Source organism: Tiliqua scincoides, chromosome 1, assembly GCF_035046505.1.
Source record: "Tiliqua scincoides isolate rTilSci1 chromosome 1, rTilSci1.hap2, whole genome shotgun sequence".
NCBI lineage: Eukaryota > Metazoa > Chordata > Lepidosauria > Squamata > Scincidae > Tiliqua > Tiliqua scincoides.
Genome location: NC_089821.1, coordinates 164,028,113 through 164,045,310, shown reverse-complemented (window position 1 = coordinate 164,045,310; position 17,198 = coordinate 164,028,113). Strand labels below are relative to the sequence as shown.

The 17,198-nt window shown below is 42.4% G+C and overlaps 2 protein-coding genes across 2 annotated transcripts in view; both read left to right on the top strand.

The window, feature by feature from the left end:
• Positions 1–1,384: 1,384 nt before the first annotated feature.
• On the top strand, positions 1,385–11,753 carry ALLC (allantoicase). Its single transcript, XM_066640301.1, has 11 exons — positions 1,385–1,471; positions 3,017–3,067; positions 3,893–3,980; positions 5,193–5,318; positions 5,729–5,808; positions 6,917–7,049; positions 8,306–8,461; positions 9,149–9,222; positions 10,671–10,779; positions 11,227–11,354; positions 11,601–11,753. Exons 1-11 carry the CDS (start codon positions 1,385–1,387, stop codon positions 11,751–11,753), a joined length of 1,185 nt encoding a protein of 394 aa, XP_066496398.1.
• A 4,425-nt stretch (positions 11,754–16,178) lies between these two features.
• DCDC2C (doublecortin domain containing 2C) overlaps positions 16,179–17,198 on the top strand; it is a 34,201-nt gene continuing 33,181 nt past the window's right edge. The window contains exon 1 of the mRNA XM_066622685.1: positions 16,179–16,477. Coding sequence (XP_066478782.1) covers positions 16,179–16,477 — 299 coding nt within the window. The remainder of the gene's footprint in view (positions 16,478–17,198) is intronic.

The window sequence follows — 17,198 nt, the reverse complement described above, 5'->3', positions numbered from 1 at the left end:
AATATCACTGATCCATGTTGCCTTATTGTGCTTGTTGTGGCACAATTCATGATGTCAGAAGCGTTTGGGGTTTTTTAAATTAGAAAAAAGATGACTGATAGGGGAAACATAACAAAGGTTTATTAAATCAAACATTGGGAGGAGAAAGTTTTGAGGGTTTTCCCCTCCCTCCCTCCCTCTCCAGACACCTTAGAACTCAGAGTCACGCAATTAAATCGATTAGCTGTAGATCCAAGGCAAACAAATTCTGGGTCCCTTTGGGGAGAAGGGCGGGATATAAATAAAGTTTATTATTGTTTATTATTATTATTTCTCACAAAACAAATGCGATAACATAAAATCATAAGTTCTTTTTACTTCTTTGCCTCCTCACCACTATAAGGTGGTACAGTCTAAGTTCCAAAGAGGCAGCAGTAGGTAGAAGCAGCAGTGATGAAATGTACCAGTTAAGTGTTTCCCAAACTGTGGGTTGGGACCAACCAGTGGGGAATCTTTCTTAGGGTGCAATCCTAACCCCTTATGTCAGTGTTTTCCAGCAGTGACATAAGGGCAATGCAGCTCTGAGGGAAGGGAACAAACATTCCCTCACTTTGAGGAGGCCTCCGTGAGTGACACCCAACTGCAGGATGCAGCACACGGCCCACTGGCACCGCTATGCCAATGCTGGAAAGCACTGACATAAGGGGTTAGGATTGCACCCTTAGTTATGTACGCTTCAAATGAGCTCAAGGTCAACTGGATTGTTCTTCCACCTTCTATCAGTCTTGAGAGGATTCCTTTTTAAACGCCCTTCTTCTTGTGAAAGTTCTTAAGTGCTGAAGGCATTTCACATATATTGACAACAACCCTTTATAAGGTAGGTAACTATTAATAGCCCCACATTGCAGAGCAGAGAAGGTATGAGACACAGAGTGCTACTGCAAATTTAATGAGGGCCCAATCCTATCCAACTTTCCAGCACTGGTGCAACCGCAATGGAGCCCTGAGGTAAGGGAACAAATGTTCCCATACCATGAGGAGGCCTCTGTGATTGCCACCCACCACAGGATGCAGTGCATGCTCTATTAGCACAGGTGCACCACCACTTGAAAATTGGATAGGATTGGGCCCTTAATAAATTAAGATGGCAAGCCTTTATACAGTTATCTGATACCCCATTGAATACATTGAGACTTCTGAGTAAACCTATTTACTATATGTAAAACCTATATGCTTATATATATACTGTAGACTTGTGCTGTAAAACCCATATAGTTAATTAAGAGAACTGAATTTCTTTAATTGAGTGACAGACTTACTGTTAAGATATACAAGTGTGTGTGATAAGGACACGTTTTTTAGAAGAATAATATCCTTTTATTTTAGCTTTATCTTTTGAAAAACAATGACTGCTCAACGCAAAGAAGGGAAAGAAGTTTTACCTGACTTCGTTCATCTGAATGACTTGGCATGTGAAACTATAGGGGGGAAGGTAAATTCAATGCAGTTCACAAAACAAGTGAGATTTAGAAAAACAGGTGATACTCTTCAAGTTTTGCATAGTAATTACTTTATGAAATGATTAAAATTGAACCTCCATGCATTTAAAAAAACAGTTAGTAATATGATGAAAATATTGTTTGCACTCACTAACGTGTGTTTTTTTGTACTTTTTTACTCTGGGGCATGAGTAACATGGGGGGGGGGCTGGATGGAGCTAAGGGAGGCACACACAGGCCTTCCATTTACTGGACTGCCTCTGGCCACAATGAAGATGGATGAGAAGAAAACAGGGCTGTGTTGATCACTATAGGATCAACCTTTGTGTGCAGGCCCTAATGTCTGGAAAATAATGATGCCCCAGGTTTTGATAGTAGTTATCTGTTCTTAAGTATTCAGAGGCCAGCATGGCAACATTTCAGCTACATTGGTGCATATGACATTGGTTTGAGTACCAATAATGGATAGGGTTACCAAAGTGGGATAGTGTATATTTTAACCATTGTATAGAAGAGAGAATTTTGGCAGATGCAACTCAACATGGAAGAGTTTAAAAAGCTGCACCTGCCAATTCCCTCTTCCATACGATGGTTAAAGGCATAGGCACTCTGTCCCCCTTTGTATCTGGTCACCCTAATATTGGACCATGTAGGGCCACTTACAAATAGATTCAGATGAGCAAACCAATAACTTGATGATGGCTAATGATCATATTTGTAAAGTTCAATATCCACACTTAAGACAAACAAAGCAGGTGAAATGATACCAAGGCCTGTTTACTTGACAGTATTTTAATAGTAACAAACACACCACTACATTATTTATTAATGGCTATATTTATTGATTAATTTCTAAGCCAAGTGGAACAGATTTTCAAAATAATAATTTTACGGTAGGTTTGCCCTCAGGCTTACTATAAATCCAGGGGGAATTTTTTTTTTTTTTTAGTGGTGGAGCAACACATAAACAAGGAATGACTAGTATGAAACATTCATTTCATGAAAAAGAAATATAAACTGAGGGTCCAGTCCTGTACAACTTTCCAGCACTCATGCAGTTGTGCCAATGGAGCATGTGCTGCATCCTGTGGTGGTGGGGGGCAGTCACAGAGGCCTCCTCAAGGAAATGCTGGTTCCCTTATCTTGAGGCTGCAGTGTGGCTGCATCAGTGCTGGAAAGCTGGATAGGATTGGGCTCTAAGAAGTCTAGAAAATAATATTGCCCTATTTATATACTCTCTTTGAAGCTGATCCATTTGGTTCCTTACACAAGTGCAGCCTTCCGATCATACACATCGCTCTCCTGGTGCAAGAGAGCTGTTGAGGAACAGGGGAGGTTCATGGTATGGGACTTGTGCATGCAAAACAGTATACATTAGAGGAAGAGGGAATGTTGTGATAGGGAGCTGAAGGGGGGGCTGCTTCCCAAATCACATAATAAAATAAATAGTGATTTGTAAATAGCTGTTTTAACTTCAATGTACACTCTTTTGTAAATAGCTGTTTTAACTTCAATGTACACTCTTTTATTTTATGAAGATTTTATTTGCATCAGATGACTTCTTTGCTCCTGCAGAAAATCTCCTAAAGGTAGGCAAACGTTTGTATGGCCTTCCTTTGCATTATGAATCGGTGGTGGTACTGACCAATGGCCAAAAACCATCCAGGGTACTTCTAGCCATTACTGCTGAATATATGTTTAATACTGTGCTGGGTGCTCTAGCTTGTCACCGAGTTGTAAGAAGTCCAGGGACAGTGCGAGAGAATTTAGTTTCCTTTGGATAACGATGAGCACTGGAAACTTGTGGAGTCTTTGCAATACTGTATTTGTTTGCAGGCAACGTAACCGTTGATCCTGTTAGGTGCTGCCAAAAGTGACTGCATCCAAGAATGCTTCAGTTCTAGCCTGTCTCAGCTAAACATTTTCAGCTCTCTGGCACACACACACTCCAAATTCAACTTGCAACTGCTCCTAACTCTCTCTGATGGTGGTTGTTGCATTCCAAAGGGTGAAATCATTAAAAAAAACATTTAGCTCTGTTTGAGCAGTCCCTGGGTAGCTATGTCAAAGCCATAGAAACAGGCCCATTCAAGTTTATCAAGATACCCGTAGTCATAACCATACTGATTAATAACAGACTTTTGCAAAATCCATTTTATAAGACAATTTGCAGTGACATGGCTTTTACAATATTGTTTCTACTGATGTCAGGCAAAAACTGTATCATCACATAAAGCTTTATAGAGAATTGGTCTGATTAAATTTTCCATTTTAATGCAACTGCTTGAGAGGACAGAGTGGAGATGATCCAGCCAAATTGAAGCACTTTTAGGTTTCTGTTGGTGGAAGGGCACATTTTGAACCAATCCATTATAATACAAGACAGGTTTTTATCTTGATCTATTTTTGTTTAGAAACAAAGACCAGTGTTTCATGAAGACCTATTCACAGACTATGGGAAGTGGAGGGATGGATGGGAGACCAGAAGGAAGAGGATTCCAGGTAAAATAATGTTTTGAATAGTTAAATAGCGAACAGGATCTCAAAATAACACAGCATATCTAGAGGAATGATAAGCAATGAAAAGATTGATGGGCATTTATTGGGAATTCTGTGATTGGAGGCAGAGTTTCCAAAAGAAAAATAGGGGACAGCAAACTTTTCAGGCTCTTCTTCAACTGTAGATATTGGTTGTCTTATGGGTTGAGAAATGCAATGACAGCTTTCAGGGTTTCCATCAGTAATTTGTCATTTCATCTCATTGTTTCTTCCAAATACCTGAATCCTTGTTTAGGAAAACAACAACCACAATTAATGGTTTGTAATCTTTAATTTAGCAGAGCTGACGACCAATTGCCAACTTTCTCAAGCCATCTGCAATGGTGCATTTTACTACCTGGGTGCCATCCACCACATGCTGCTTGCATTTAAGTATTCTCAAAATGGGTAGGGGTTGCAGATGAGTAGCAAGTTGTTAGATTCTTCTGTATATTTGTTAGCCACCATGACACAAGCTGATACGACTCATGTTTGTCGTGTCATCTTGACCAGGTTTTGACAACATGTTTTGTATTTGGCAAAGGCAATAAATAAATCTTATATGCAAATCAATAAATTAGGATATATATTGTCGATTGATGATTTTCCACAGTACCTCTTGATTCCATTTTGATTTTCAGTTCCATAATTAAAAAAAGAAAAGAAAGGAAAGATGCATGCATCTCTGGTCAGTTGCTCACGTCTTTAGTTGATCTGAATTGGATTTGGATTCAGTGGCGGACCTCCCGAGGGCAAAGGTCTGCGATGGTGCCCCCCATGAGATGCCTTTGCCCCCCTGTGCACAAGTCTGCCCCCCACTTACCTGGAGCACATGGAGCCTTGCGCAACTCCAGGATGCACTGGGGAAGCTTCCTGGAGCTTCCCCAATGCTATAAACGGTGCTTTTGGCAAACCGGAAACATAGTTTCCAACCATGTCAGGAGCCTCAGTGAGGCTTCCACGCAGTCCTAGAGGCGTGCGAGGTTCCGTGCCTGGGACATTTGCCCTTTTGATTTAATGGCAGGTCTGCCACTGTTTGGATTCTTTTTGTGTTCAGCAATTAACTTGGCCCTTACCACATTCATACTACTAATGTCAAGGTCATTCATTTCTAGAATCCCTATTAACTAGTAATGTGTTGCTTTAAAAATAAGGAAGCATACCTTTGTGTTTTAGGTTATGACTGGTGCATTATTCAGTTGGGAGTGCCCGGTGTTATCTATGGGTTTGAGGCAGACACATCTTATTTTGCTGGAAACTGTGCTCCTAGGATATCAATCCAAGCTGCTTGCTTGAAACCAGGTAATTAAGAAAAGAAGATCTTAAGAACTTTCACAAAAAGAAGGGCATTTAAAAAGGTATCCTATCAAGACTGACAGAAGGTGGAAGAACAATCCAATTGACGTTGACCTCATGTGAGGTGTACATAAGTAAGAAACATCCCCCACTGGTTGGTCCTGACCCACAGTTTGGGAAACATCTGCTACATTTCATCACCGCTGCTTCTACCTATTGCTGTCTCTTTGGAATTTAGACTGTTCCACCTTATAGTGATGAGGAGGCAAAGAAGTAAAAAGAGCTTACGATTTCATGTTATCGTATTTGTAGACATTTTATGTAAACCACAATTGGAGGCCTCTTTGGAAGCAGAAGGGGGGATAAAAATCTCCTAAATAAATAATAAAATTCTGTTGGATGTACTGTCTTTGCAGAGAAGTTACCATCACTGCCACCAAGAGGGAACAGAATAGGAACCACAGCTTCAGATGAAGAGTTTAGGGCTATCAAGGAGGTACTGTGACCTCTGGATAAGTAAAGCACACACAAAACAATGAGTTGCTCTGAATTTTTCACAGTAAAATGACCAAGTTAAATATTTAAGACCACATTATTTTGGCTCTCGGGCGCATTGCTTCTCAAAACATTTTTGGAATCTTTTTAAAAATGCTGCATAAATAAAAACTTTATTAAATTCCCTTTGAAACATGCAGGTAAAGACACACATTTTGCAACTATAATGCCAGCATAAAAAGCTAATGGCTTGTATCCTTAGCTCTTCTGTTTGTGGAGGAAGCTCTGTTTGTGTAAGGAGAGGGGAGTAATTTTCACTTATCTCTGCTTCCTTCTGCAGTATCCTGAACCTCTCTGAAAATCTGCTTCTGAGGGCTCTGAACCCCCAGGAATAGATTTGGCTGTGAGTGTAGGGAGCTGCAGAGGAAAGGAGAGACTGGCAAAAATCATTCCTTCCTCTTGTGCAAACAAAGCTTCTTCCATTTACAACTCGAACAGAACCCAACCAGTATTGGAATACAGTCTAAAATTTATAAGAATACCCTGTTTGTTTTGTTTGCTTGAATAATCTGTATCCTGCCTTTCTCCTGTTAAAGGCAATCAAGTCGGCTTTCAGAATAGTACAGAACAATAGTACAGAATTAAAACCATAATAAAACATTAAAACAATAAACAAGACAAACCCCAGTGGAATACATTACATGGCTAAAATTGTATTGGATTATATGATATTTGATATATCATGATATATTAACTTTGTATTAAACAGAAATATAAACCAGGGCTGGTTCAAGACCTAGGCCAACACTGACCTTCCTTACCCAGGGTTGAGCCAGGTGCTACCTCCACTGTTCCATCTCCTTCTGCTTCCTGGATTCAGACAAGAGATGCTCTAGCTCACCATTCTTGTCTCCGATACATTTCCTCTTCCATGCCATTCTTTGCTTCCTTTCTGAATACAAGGAGCAGAAGGAGAAGGAGGCAAGCATCTTGCGCCAGTCTACTGCCTTAAACAACCCCTTCAATCAGCCTCATGGATGGACTGGCCCTGATCTAAACAAAAGTATTACTGTTTTGACCACAAGCAACTAACCAGTCTTTGTTTTCAGATACGATCAGATGAATGGACTTCCCTGGTTCCTATGTCAGAGTTAAAATCAGGAAGGCTTGATAGTGTCCACAACTATTTTTCTGTTACTTTAAAGCAAAGATGGACTCACCTGAGGCTCAACATATACCCAGGTAAGAACTATACAATTAATATACAGGTTTTATTACTCCCCTTAAATTGCATTAAAGCAAATCCATTTAAAAAAACAATGACCCTTTGCTAGGTGATTTTAAAACAGCCCTTCTGACCTTCCTGATGTAAATAGATTCATTAGGCAGACAGGTCATCAATTAGTCTCTCTCCAGGCACTCAGAAAGGCTTTACTCTGAGCTAGTGACCCCTCCCTTCACCAATGCAAAGTGATTATCTTTCTTTCACATGCTGAGGGGGAAGGGAGTGCCTTGGAGGGAAGCCTAGAGAATGATTGATGGATTGTCAGCCAGCTGCCCCCTCTCCCATTAATGAGGCTATTGTTAAACAATTGTTTCCCTTTAATTTAAAGGGCCGTTCTTATCACCCTGGGGCCACTTGCGGCCCTCGAGGTCTCCCAATGCGGCTCTTAGGGACCCCCAGTCTCCAATGAGCCTCTGGCCCTCCAGAGACTTGCTGGAGCCCACACTGGCCTGATGCAACTGCTCTCAGTGTGAGGGCGACTGTTTGACCTCTCACCTGAGCTGAGCTGAGCTGTGGGATGAGGGTTCCCTCCACTGCTTGCTGTTTCACATCTGTGATGCAGTAGCGACAGCAAACAAAAGGCCAGTCTTGCTTTGTGCAAGGCCTCTTATAGGCCTTGAGCTATAGCAAGACCTGCATTCATTCATATACGTTCATCTTTAATATATTCATTTATGTAAACTTAAGTAAATTTATTCAAATTTTAAATGTAAATTAATTCTTTTTTCTCTGGCCCCTGACACAGTGTCAGAGAGATGATGTGGCCTTGCTGCTAAAAACTTTGGACACCCCTGCTCTACAACAGTAAGAAAAGCAGTTTTTTAAACTGCGATTTTAAGGAGTGCATTTTTCCCCTTCTCCAGGGATCAGCACATTCCTTCTCATTTGCAGTGGCCAAATCCAAGTGTTGTCAAATCCATGTATAAAAAAATCCATGTATAACAAGGTTGGACCTGTATACACCAAAGTATTACTAGATATATCTACTTCTGTTCAATCCTATCTGTTAGCTGTTACTACCATTCATCAGAAGCATAAGATAGACAATTATATATCTGGCTGTAAAGTTTTGTTGCTCTTCCCCACACATAATACCTATATAGAAGTATGTTTATACGTATTAACGGGTCTAATGGCCATCTTTTTATCCCTAGTGTACTCAGAACTTTATTTTATTTTAAAAATAAAAATGCTTTGTTTTTTTTAAATACAGATGGTGGGCTTGCACGTTTAAAAGTATATGGTACTTTGCTGAGAGACTGGCCACTTTCTGACCTGAACCACTTGAGTGATTTGGCAGCAATGGTGAATGGAGGTATCTGTGTTGGCTATAGTGATGCCCAGTTAGGACATCCCCAAAATATTTTAGGTAAGAATAATACCTGGCCTTATTAGTTTGGTTTTATTTAATGCAGCATGTAGGGCATGATGATTCAGTGAAATCAAATTACTGGTTCACTGAGAAAACTTTGTTATTCATAGGCACAATCCCAGAAGCACAAAAGCTATTCACTTCAATGGACACCAAGTTCATATCTAGACAAAGAAATGTTTTGTTAGATCTTGCTAAATGAAGCTTAAGGCCTATCTGCCATATGGATAAACATTATTATTGATTATGTACGCTAACTTCTTGGGCTGCAGCATTTAGCTGATTAGAATTAGATTAGGTGATTGAAAACATTTAGATCATTCGCTAAAAAGATGCCCCTAATTAACTGGGGAACATGTTTACGCAGGAAGGAATGCCTCTTTCAGTTGTTGCTTGCTGTGACATATGCATACCTCACCTAAAAATAAAGTATGCCTATTTTTTTTTTTAAAAGTATTGTGTTATTCATATGCAAACTTATGCAGACTGAACCAATTTAATAATCAACTAATCAAAACATGAATAATTAGCTGATTTTTATAAGTTGATGTCTCCACTAACTTTAAGAGAAAACTGAGGGAAAAGAATTTTTTCCTCTTAAACCCCTGCGGAATAGCTAACAATCATAGGTAGTTTATTGTTAATATTGTAGATTTCCTTAAATATAACTTCTTGTTTGGATAGGAACGGGGAGAGCAAAGTCCATGAAAGACGGCTGGGAGACAGGAAGAAATTTGCAAAGACCACCAATTTTGCAAGTGAGTTATAATTCTTACTTGTATGAATTATACAAGTAATTATACAAGTAATGGATAGTTCATATCTTATTTTGTTTTAAAATTAAAAGATTATACTTAATGGAAAAACATGCATTTTGTAATGCAGGCAGGGATGCTGCCATGTGTTTTCCACCACAAATCAGACATCTACTATGGATATCAATTGCTTGATTTTACAATGAAAGTGGCTCTCCTGCAAGTGCATCCCCTTTCTCAGGTTAGGGGAATGGTGGTGCAAGGCAAGCCTTTTCTATAGTGGTGTCACAATTATGGAACTCCCTTCCAGGAGAGTTAAGACCTGCCTCATCTTAACATGGCATTTCATAACCTGCCTCTCATGGCATTTCAGCGAGGGCTCAGTGGCGAACCTGCCACTGAATGAATGGGGCAAATGGCCCGGGTGCAGAGCTTTGTGTGACTTTAGCACCATGCAGGAGTCTCCCTGAGGCTCCCAAAGCTTCGGGTTTGCTGGAAGCACAGTTTAAAGCAGGGGTGTGAAACTCATTTCATATGAGGGCCACATAGCATTCATGATGCCTGCTGAGGGCTCGAAGTGATGTCATTAGGCAAGAAGTGATGTCATTAAACAGGTCATAACCAGAAATAAACTTTTTTTCTCACATAGGAACTCATTAGCTGCAAATGACAGAAGAGAAAACACACAAATCTTGATCATATTTCAAGATATGGGAGAGCCCAATTTTCATGTGGGCTGCCCTTTCAGCTGTAACATCTCAGTACTGCTCAGCAGCTGAGAGCCTGAGTGTTGCATAAAAAGCTTCTGCGGGCCGCATCCGGCCCCTGGGCCTTATGTTTGACACCCCTGGTTTAAAGTGTCAGGGAAACTTCAGGAGGCTTCCTCGACGTGTCCTGGAGTCACACGAGGTTCTGTGCGCTCCAGGTAAGTGTGTGTGTGGGGGAGAGACAGATTTGTGCGGGGGTGGTGGTGGTGGCATCCTGTGGGGGGGTATGTGTGTGCCACCACAGACCTTTGCCTCCATGCGCGGGGCTGGGGAGGTCTGCTACTGAGAGAGCTTAAAACATTTTTGTTTCATCAAGCATTTGGGTGATGAGTTGGTGGTTGTCTCCTGTGCTTCTATATATGATGTCTGCTTGCTGCTTTTCTCTTATAGGAGCTTCTCTCCCGCCCCCATTTTTATACCTGGTCTGAACTGCCAACCTCCAACTGTTCTTATTAATTGTATTATTTATTGTAAACTTTATTGTTATTTTTTATGGAAATGTGTAAGCTGCCTTGGCAAGGCATTTGCCTTGGCAAGGGAAAGGTGAGATATAAATTTTTTAACTAACGAAATAAAAACACACAATTTTCCATTTGTCTGTTGCAAGTGAATCGTGCCTCAGGTCTATCTTGGAAAAAATGGGGGAAATCCACCACCAGAGCTGTTTCTTCATTTTAATTCCAGGTTGATGAAAATGGAACCCTCCTTATCCCAGGAAGTGAATGGGCAGTCTTTCGACTGGGGCATTCAGGTGTAATAACACACATAGAAATAGATACTAGTCACTTTAAAGGCGAGTATTTCTTGTCAGTTTTACTGCTCTTCTGTTAAACTTCTTTAGCCTGGAGAAATATGTGAGATAATAGTCTATTAATGTCCAAAATGTTAATTAAGGATCATTAAAACAAATAAATTTGGGATATGTTATTAAAACTAAAATGTTTGTGTTTAAATGTTTTCCTACTCCCTTTCCCCTCCTCTTGTCACACAGTTACTGCCTGATGAAAAGTTTTAAAAGCAGCTCTGTCCTGGGTAAAATTCATTACCCTATGTTTCAGCTCTGAAACTTTCACAGGTTATTTTATAGCCCATAAAACCTAATCCTATTCAAGTTTACTTGGAAGTGAATGTCACTGAATTCAGCCAAGCTTACTCCCAAGGAAGTTTGCATAAAATTACAGCTTTAATTTTTTTGGAAGAAGACTATTGTTCTATCACAATTATTTTTTTCTACTATTAGGAAACTTTCCAGATACTTTTAAACTTGAGGGCTGTACTCTGAGTGTACAAGAAGAAATGAACTGCATAGCACAGAAATGGTCCCTAAAACTGAGTCCAAAATGGAACACCTTGCTGCATTCAAGAAAGGTAAGCTTAGAACATCAGGATCAATTGGACACTAATGCATCCTTTTCATTTTAACATATTCATAATGTTAAGTGTTGTCAGAAAAAGCATGCTATAAATTTCATTTTTTAAAAAGTCACACAACATCCAAAATTTTTCATAGTGTTAGCATTGTAATGACCAAGTCGTGTCTGTATCTAATACTTCAGCAGACTTTCTTGTTGCTACTCAGTAATAAAGTTTATCATCTTCTTTTCTCCCCTCCAGCTTAAACCCCACAAGAGACATTTTTTTGATGCCACTGCCATACAAAAATTGGATGTATTTACTCATGTAAGGCTTACAATTGCCCCTGACGGAGGTATAAGTAGGATGCGTCTCTGGGGCTTTCCACGGGCTCTGTCACATGTGAGCAAGTAAAAGTCTTCTCAGAAAAAGACTTTTGCAAAATTTCACTCACAGTTATTTAAAACTGAATACATTAATCTTTATGCATATATTCAACGAATTATACATGTTTTCCCATAGCACTGTTCAAACACAAGATTTTGTGAACAATGTAAAATAACACTACTATTCTGCTAAATGAATGCGTGCGTGTGTGCGTGTGTGTGTGTGTGTGCGCGCGCGCACGTGCATGCACTTGGGGACAATGGATTCTTTATAAAAAAGCAATCATGCACATCTACCTGTAGAAACTTTTGGAGAAAGTAGAACCCATATGTACATTCAAACTTCCATATCCATCCATCCCACCAACACAAGGGTATTTATATTTCCTAGTGGATAATCTTTCAAAATGCAGTGGCGTATTTTAAAATAGTAGTGTATTGCTCATAATAGCAAAATAGTGTATTGCTCATAATAGCAAAAAAAAAAAAATGCAGTGCATGCAATCACTTTGTGTTGCATTATACTGGAAGAAATAAAAAAAATACGTTGTCATAAACAATTTATCAGACAGGGGATTTACAGCCTGATTCTATGTATGGAACTCATTGCCACTGTGTTTCAGTCCTTTCCTCTCCTGGGCCAGCATTGGTCTACTGTGTGCTGCCTGGGAGATGGCTATCACAGGAAGAGGGAGATGCCAGCGGGGAGGCCAGTGCTGGTGGGTGCAGGGCTTCCACACTGGTTGGATGACTGTTGGGAGCCAGCAGTGGCAAGTTCCCTTCTGAGTGGCAGGCAGGTATACTAGGACAGGGGGAGGGGTGAGAAGTTGGTGAGGCGCGAAACTGGGTGGGGGAGGGTGGTTCAGACCCAGGAGACGGGTGGGGATAGCAGAAGCTACTGTCGAATCCTATCCCCTTCCCACACCTCAAAGCCCTACATGGTGATTGCTCAGTTGCTGATGCGCATCTGAGTAGACCCATATGGGCTGCTGGAGCCCGACATGGGGGAAGGAAACCAGTGTACCTTACCCCAAGCAGTCCTCTGGCTGCCTCTCTTGCCCTGCAAGATATAGTGGCTGCTGTTTTGATTCCACTGTACCGCTGGACAGGCAGTCTGGTTAGGACTGGGTTGTTTGAGGCAATGTCCTTAATAATGAGAATGAGTATAACAGCAAAATTACTGCACATGTGGACCATTGTTAGCAAGACGATCATTAGCAAGGATAGGGCTAAGACTGACTCAGGCCCAGATTCAACAGATCACAACAGAAAAAGGAAGAAAGCAAGGCCAGCTTTAAGCCAATTGGACCAATTGCTCCCAATTGGTTCCTGTGCCTAAGGGGGCTTGTGCCAGGGTAATCCACTGTAGTCTTGTCAAATATGTACAACACATTGCAATGGACACCTAACACCACCTTCAAGATTTTATAGAGAACAGCAGTGATTTTAATTTTCTTCTGAATTCTTAAAAAGTCAGTAGTGTTTGTTTATACTGTTTGTATTTTAATCTTTTTACTGTACTTGAATTACACAATATGTTAATTACAGAATAGCATAAAATTTATTTCTCTGAAAAAAAGTTTAAAAGACAAATATGTTATGTATAATTTTTTGTGCTTGGCTGTGAACCTGGGGCTCTGCAAAAAATGTTTTCTTTTGGACTCTACTGCTCCTAAGGCTGGCCCTGGGTTAAAGGGGGTGTTATCAGGTTGCCGTATCCCTAAAACACACAATGCCTAGTCCAGCAATTTTAACTAGTGTGCCATGGCACATTAGTGCGCCACAAATGGTCTGCAAGTGTGCAAGGGGAGTTTGGGGAAAGGTCATTTATTAGTCTGGCCATTGGGGGAAGTGAGCCCCCACTGCTGGCAGTGTGGTTTGCCTTGTCAGTTGTCAAAAAAGGATGGTGTGCGTTAGCAATTTTAGTCCATTGTCAGTGTGCTGTGAGATGAAAAAGGCTGAAAATCACTGGTATGGAAGGAATGTCGGAATTGTGCATGTGACTACCAGCAGAGAAGCGATGACTGGCTGGTGCTACAAGCAGGCTATTGCAAATCTTTCATTTTCTGCTTATATTTGAAGCTGTGACTGTATTTTCCTTTGCGCATCTAAATTGCTTTCACATTATGAAAAATGCTTTCATAAAAGGATATTTTACCCTTCCAGTTGTGTATGTTGCATACTTTATGTTGTGGACTTTCATCTACTTTATCATACACTTCTTGGTACAGAGATGGTGAGCTTTCAAGAGTCAGGGGGGCACATCCACAAACTGACTGACTGCCAGTGTCTCTCCCCCCCCCCCAAACATTTGGTACATCTGTTTGTTGATTCCCCTTCCCACTCCCAATATTCCCCTTTCCACACCAGTATTATACAGCTGTGGGGAAATTGATTTTGGGCCATTTTTTAATGAAAAATCTTCTTGATTGTTGATAGCTTTGGTCTGGTAAGAAAAAATGAATTAATTTAAAGAATATAAATGGGTTTAGCTCCATAAGTGCTTGGATGAAAGAAAGACTGTTTGGGGAAGTCTGTACAATGGGAGGAGGAGTGGGGTACATGTGTAATAATAAAAATATAAAGACTGCAGATGCAGTCCTATACACACTTTCCTGGGAGTATATTGTATTGGCAACCTTCAGTCTCGAAAGACTATGGTATCGCGCTCTGAGAGGTGGTTCTGGCACAGCGTCTAGTGTGGCTGAAAAGGCCAGTCCGGGAGTGACAATCCCTTCCACACCGGAAGCAAGTGCAGTCTGTCCCTGGTCTGTCTCCCTGGCTATGGGCCTTCCTTCTTTGCCTCTTAGCCTCAGACTGTTGGCAAAGTGTCTCTTCAAACTGGGAAAGGCCATGCTGCACAGCCTGCCTCCAAGCGGGCCGCTCAGAGGCCAGGGTTTCCCACTTGTTGAGGTCCATCCCTAAGGCCTTCAGATCCCTCTTGCAGATGGGAGGGATCTGAAGAGTAAGACCTGGGAGTAAGCCCCATTGAATACAATGGGACTTGCTTCTGAGTACGCAAGCCTGAGCTTGCACTGTTACTGCCTAAACTTTAACACTCTTCCCTGGGGAAAAGATAGCTTTATTGCCTTTTATAGTTGAGACTACTTTACACCAACTATTCTCACAACTACAACTGAAAATGATAAATTGTGGCATTTTTCAACACAAGAGAGTTTATCAGTTGAGCTGATGCTCTCTGATTTCTTTCATTCAGAAAGTCACCAAAGGCCAAAGACCCCAGACCAAGGATCTTGGGCAGCCATTTTCAACCACTGTGCTGTGGCACACTGGTGTGCCACGGGAGGTCTGCTGGCGTGCCACAGGAGCTTGGAGGAGGATCATTGGTTAGCAGGGCTACTGGAGGATGTGAGCTCCTGCTGTCAGCGCAGTGTGCCTTGCCAACTGTCAAAACACCGATGGTGTGCGTGCCTTGACCATTTTGGTGCCTTGTCAGTGTGCCATGAGCTGACGAAGGCTGAAAATTGCTGCGCTAGGGGGTGATTCCTCCCCAAATATGACCAGCATTTGTGTCCTTGCTAGTGATGCCTGCAGCCTCTCCTCCCAAGGGTCCCTGAGCGTGGCACACACGAGACTCCTGGCCACGAGAGACGAGTGCTGGAGGCTTTTTCCCCCCAGGCGTGTTTGCTTTGCATGGGAGGCATAGCAATGAGCACAACACGAAGCGAGGAGGAGGCGCCAGTTCTGTGCGTGGTGTAGGAGAAGGAGCGACCCTATGCAGAAGATGGGAAGCAGGAGAGCGGGCGGAGAGGGCGTGGGGACCATATTTTGTAGTATGAAAGCAACAGCGTAGAGGGGAAGGCGGAGTGAACGGAGGTGGAAGCCCCGGACTCGGGCACGTGCCGCGCGCAGCCCTTGCCCTGCCTTCGCGTGGCAGGGCGTTCCGCGGGCGGCGCCCCAAAGGCTGCGTCCTTGGGAAGAAGGAGCCTGCACTGCAGCTCCCGCCCTTGGAGTTGGGAATCCCGGGCAATGAATGAGTCCTTGGCTGGTCGCCCGCCCGGCTCCAGCTCCAGCTCCATCCTCGCCTCACAGGTTTCCAGGGAGACTGTGTCACACTCGCTCCCGCGGGAGCAATTTGGTCTGCTGTGTAGCCACCGAGTCACAATCGTCCTTCACGTGGCGTTCAGCCCAGCTTGGGGGGGGGGGAGGCAGAGCTTTTACCTTGCAAGGCTTGGGGCTGGGGCTGGGGGTGGGGGCGCCTGAGCTGGTGCCACTATGAAGTAGGGGACTGAAGGAGTTGCCCCACTTAGGCAGCAGCTCTGGCAATCTCTGAAGCCTCTTCCAGGCCCCTTTGTGGGGGTGTGGATGGGAGGGTCGTTTTGGGGTGTCCTGTTCTGTTTGGACCTTGCATGTGCTGTGCTGTTTGATTTCCTGCCCTGTCCCCACTTCCCAGCCCTCGATCTCAAGTGGCAGGCTCATCCTCATCCTCATCATGGTGGCAGCGCCACCGCTTCGTCCTGTCTACAGCCTGACAGACTCTACCCCGGCTCGGACAATTTGGGTGTACCGTAATGGTGACGCCTATTACCTGGGAAGGAAGTTTGTCATCAACCATCGCTATGTGCCCAACTTCGAAGCCTTCATGATACAGCTGAACGAGGGTGTCCCGACACCCTTTGGCGTGAGGAACGTGTACACCCCCCGACAAGGGCATTCCGTGATGGACCTGGCCGACTTGCAGCAGGGAGGCAGATATGTGGTGGCCGGGAGGGAGAGATTTAAGAAACTCAAGTAAGTATGAAGACACTGAACACATACGGTCAAGAGGAATGTGGGTGACACAACTCTATCCTGGGGTATCAAACATGCAAAAAAACTCCAGCTGCTGCTTCTTCTTGGAACTTAATTGATTCCTTAATGATTGATCATTTATTTGCAATGAGTAAGATTCGAAGGTCGCAGCAGCATTCTGTGTTATCAGGCTTGACACTTATGTGCAAAACTGGGAAAAAGTTACAGGAAGTTGAAGGTTCCATGTTGCAAGAGATTTGCTACATCTTTGTGTCATGTGACCTTGTCAACTACATTGACTGTGTAACTCTCCTTATGTAGCAGAAACACCTAATGACATGAGCTGGTCTTCCGTGCGCCTTGCAGGGATTGGATTCATTGAATTAGTGCATCTGAGCCTCACCAAACCGCTGTGTGGACAGACCCCAAATAGGCAGGATGGTCTAAGATTCTAATACTGAACAAGCAACTTTATCTTTTACTAGAATCTAAGTTTTGTTTTAGGGCCAAACAATACATGCTGATAAATGTGTGTGTTTGGCCTCCCTTTTCAAAATGTTTAGACAAATATCACTGAGGGAAGGGGAGGTCGTGTGAAATGCCCTGAAATGGGGTGTGTGTGTGGGGGGGGGGGGTTGGCTTTATAGCCGTGGTTGCAATCATGACCACATGCTATTTATTGAAAACAAAAATTGGCTTTCAATAAAAACTTTTTGCCTTC

What these genes read in the sequence shown, in the direction of transcription:
- ALLC (XM_066640301.1), top strand. Translation starts at nt 1,385, where the DNA reads ATGACTGCTCAACGCAAAGAAGGGAAAGAAGTTTTACCTGACTTCGTT. An exon ending in AGTTTAGGGCTATCAAGGAG is followed by an intron (nt 5,809 to 6,916) that starts GTACTGTGACCT and finishes CTTTGTTTTCAG; the next exon opens with ATACGATCAGATGAATGGAC. An exon ending in AAAGACCACCAATTTTGCAA is followed by an intron (nt 9,223 to 10,670) that starts GTGAGTTATAAT and finishes TTTTAATTCCAG; the next exon opens with GTTGATGAAAATGGAACCCT.